General features: G+C 38.5%; 2 protein-coding genes across 2 annotated transcripts in view; one reads left to right on the top strand and one right to left on the bottom strand.

Moving 5' to 3' along the window:
- The first annotated feature begins 72 nt into the window (after positions 1–72).
- On the top strand, positions 73–584 carry CSUI_004732 (uncharacterized protein). Its single transcript, XM_068064917.1, has one exon. It carries the CDS (start codon positions 238–240, stop codon positions 418–420), a length of 183 nt encoding a protein of 60 aa, XP_067923108.1. The 5' UTR covers positions 73–237; the 3' UTR covers positions 421–584.
- Positions 585–1,722: 1,138 nt separating this feature from the next.
- The window catches only part of CSUI_004731 (cral trio domain protein), a 5,908-nt gene continuing 4,049 nt past the window's right edge, over positions 1,723–3,581 (bottom strand). The window contains exon 4 of the mRNA XM_068064916.1: positions 1,723–3,028. Coding sequence (XP_067923107.1) covers positions 2,861–3,028 — 168 coding nt within the window. The 3' untranslated portion in view covers positions 1,723–2,860. The remainder of the gene's footprint in view (positions 3,029–3,581) is intronic.

The following is a 3,581-nucleotide window of genomic DNA, read 5'->3' as shown; positions in this document are numbered from 1 at the left end:
TATATGTGCATGTATGTATGTATATACGTATATGTATATGTGTATCTATGTATGTGTGTGTGTGTGTGCGGCCAGATGGTATCGCATATCGACATCGCCGATAAGCTACGTGTAGATCTTTAAACACCCTCTCTCTTTCTTTCTTTCTTTCTTTCTCTCTCTCTCTCTCCTCTCTTTCATTCGTTTTTTCTTTCTTTCTTTCTCACTTGACCTTTCTTTCTCTTTCTCTTCTTTCCAATGTTTCTCCAAGAAAGGAAGAAAAGAAAGGAGAGAAGAAGAATGAGAGAGAGGGTAGCGGGAGTAGTAGCAGTCTTAAAGACCATCACGGTTCATCTGTCTGCTTGTCTGGGTAGAGTCCATTCACTCATTCCTTCTTTCCTTCTTTCTTTCTTTTCTTTCTTCTTTCCATCTTTTTCTTAGTTGTTTCTCTAATGTGATCTTTCTATCTTTTCGAATGAATTGGATATACGATTGAGACATGTCTCTCTCTCTCTCTCTCCCTCTTTCTTTATGCGAAACAAGAAGAAAAAGAGCACGTCTTTTCTCTTCGAAACCTTTCATTCACCCGTCAAATTCTTCCTTCTTATCTCTTCCCTTCTTTCTTTCTCACTTCTTCTTTCTTCTCTCACTCTTCTTTCTTTCCCAATTCTTCCGACGGATGAAGAGAAGAAAGGAAAGAAGAAAAGATATATCTTATGCATGTATCCTTCGTTTCTACTCCTCTATCTACACATACATCGTTGGATGATAGATCTCCATCTCTATTTCGGTCCCTTCCGTTGTCGTGTTGCGAGGGATATTACGAAAGAGCAGATAAAGGAGAGAGATAGGAAAGCTTGTTTGACGACCTTCTCATCTTCTTCATCTAAGAAGGATAGAGAGAATGTGAACAGATCCAAAAGAAGAGAAGAAAATAGACCTATGTAGGTGTGCTTCTCGATACATCCATAAAGAGAAAGCCCAACAAGCGAGACAGAGAAGAATTCTCCCTAGAGAGAGAAAGAAGAGTGTCTTTAGTATTTCCCGATATCTTTCTTTTAAGTAGATCTAGGGAGAGATAGGAAGAATGAAAGAGAGAGAAGAGAGACAGCGCTTGCTTCTCTTGGAGAAAGAAAGAAAGAAGGAAACGACCAACTTTTACAAGTCTCTCCCGAGAAGGAAGAAAATTGTCTCCATAGACCTACACACCTCTATCTAGCTATCTATCTGTAATCTATCTATCTTTAATCTATCTATCTTTAATCTATCTATCTATCTATCTTCCTTTTCTCTCTCGGTATATAGAATACATGAGTTTACTTACATATCTATATCTATTCTTCCCCTCTCTGTCGGTATTACGACTTTCTCTGTCTGTCTCTCGGTAAGAAGGGAAGGCATTTCTACTGGTCTCTAGGATGTGTCTTTCTCGGGATCACACAGACAGACAGACGCACACCTAACGGCTCTCTCTGCACTTTCAAGAATGAAGACGAAAGAGGAAAGACACGAGGAGGAAGGAAAGCTTTGATGATAGATCACTCATTCATTCGCGCTGTCTCTTCTCAAAGATTAGTAAAGAAAGAACTCCTCAATTCATACATGGCAGCAGATAGGCATACACAGATACAATGAACAAGTAGTACGTACATATATATATATATATAGACATCTATGTATGGAAAGATCATCTGCTATCCCTCTTTCTTTCCTTCATTCCTTCTGTCGCTTTCTTAGCTTTTCACGAGCTTTAGAAGTCTACAGGTAAGACCTACTTTTCAATTGACAAAGCACCAGGGAGAAAGAGAGACGATCGACCTAATAGATATCTTCTTTCTTCCTATCGCTTTCTTCATCTGACTGTGTACATGTGCATGCGTAGATTCGCTTACACAAACTGTACATGCATACATGCATCTCTATTTAGACTTTATCATAGACAGACAGGCAGACAGATATACAGCATACACGTATACATCTCTCTCTCTCTACACGTGTTTAAGGAACTGCATGCATGAGAATGCGTCTGCGTCAAAAGTCTAGATAGAAGAAAACAGGAGAATATTCTTCACATAGGTGGTAAATGTCTATCCATCTCTACCTACACACTCTCTATGACTTCAAAGAAGGGTATGATATGGAGCTATATCTATCTACGTCACTATACACACTAGGAGGCACAAATCCACACACCTAGGAGTGATAGAACGTAAATTCTTCCTCCGTATGAAGAAGAATAATACAGATATAGATCGATACACGAAAGATAAAGAGATAAATAGAGAGATAGGTTGAAGAGAGATACATTACAGCTTTTCTGCTTTAAAGAGAAAGAAGGCCGACCCTTTCTTTCTTTCTTTCTTATCGAATTAATTAGTTGGTCGCGGTAGTTCTTTTCTTCCTTCGTGTCAGCGCGGGTAGATGAAGGAAATTTTTCTTTTTCTTCTTATTACCGGAGTCTCTCCTGGAGAGGTAGGTGTACATACACCTCAAACAAACACGAAGCAAAGGTTTTCTCTGATAGAAAAGACAGCAATGAAAAGAAACCTTTCTCTCTCTCTCTCTCATACGGAAACAAAGAGATACATCCTATACACACACATACAGAAAAGCACATCTCTTTCTCTCTCCGTCTCTTTATATATATATATATAGAGAGAGAGGAGCTGAACAGATGAGATTGAAGAGGGAGATACAAGAGTGAAGAAGGAGGTAAGGTGTGACTCCACGAATAATCTTATGCGTATGGTCTGTATGTACAGTCAATGCGTTTCTTTCGTCTTTGAAAAAGTACTTCTTCTCCTTCTCTTGCTAATTTTGAACGGAGATGGAGAGATAGAAAGATAGAGACGAGGCGTGCTTCCTGTTGCTTTATTTTTCTTCATGAGACGAGAGAAGAAGAAGAGGGAGAAGGAGAGAAGTAGCGTTGAATACACCATCTGGGGAGTCTACTCTCTTCAAAGAAGGTCAAAAAGAACTTTCGGCTTTTCTCAGGAGAAGTCTCGGGAACAAAAAATACCTTCGATCGCGTCGATTCGGGAAGATGAGACTGCATGCGACCACACGCAAAGACACTAAACATACATACACACAGAGAGATCGATATAAAGAAAGATAGATATACAGAGATACAGACGCATATACACAAAGGCTATATATGGATATAGATAGATATTCTAGGAATGCATGCAGATCCAACACATGCAGATCTGTACGGACACCGGGCTCACGACCCTTCTGCATATATATATATATATATACATACGTCTATAGATAGATATATAGATAGATATATAGGTACACACAGGGAAGAGAAGGTAGTTGCATTGAAGAGGCAGGAGGCGAGAGAGAGAGAGGAAGAAATCTGTATGTATGTATGTATGCATGTATGTATGTATGAATCTGTATGTATGAATCTGTATGTATGTATGAATATGTATGTATGAATCTGTATGTATGTATGTATGTATGTGTGTATGTATGAATCTGTATGTATGTATGTATGTATCTATGAATATGTATGTATGTATGTATGCATGTATGTATGAATCTGTATGTATGAATCTGTATGTATGAATCTGTATGTATGAATCTGTATGTAT

Source organism: Cystoisospora suis (assembly GCF_002600585.1).
Source record: "Cystoisospora suis strain Wien I chromosome Unknown contig_2258, whole genome shotgun sequence".
Taxonomy (NCBI): domain Eukaryota; phylum Apicomplexa; class Conoidasida; order Eucoccidiorida; family Sarcocystidae; genus Cystoisospora; species Cystoisospora suis.
The sequence above is the reverse complement of the archived record's forward strand: the minus strand, read 5'-3'. Positions and strand labels throughout refer to the sequence as shown.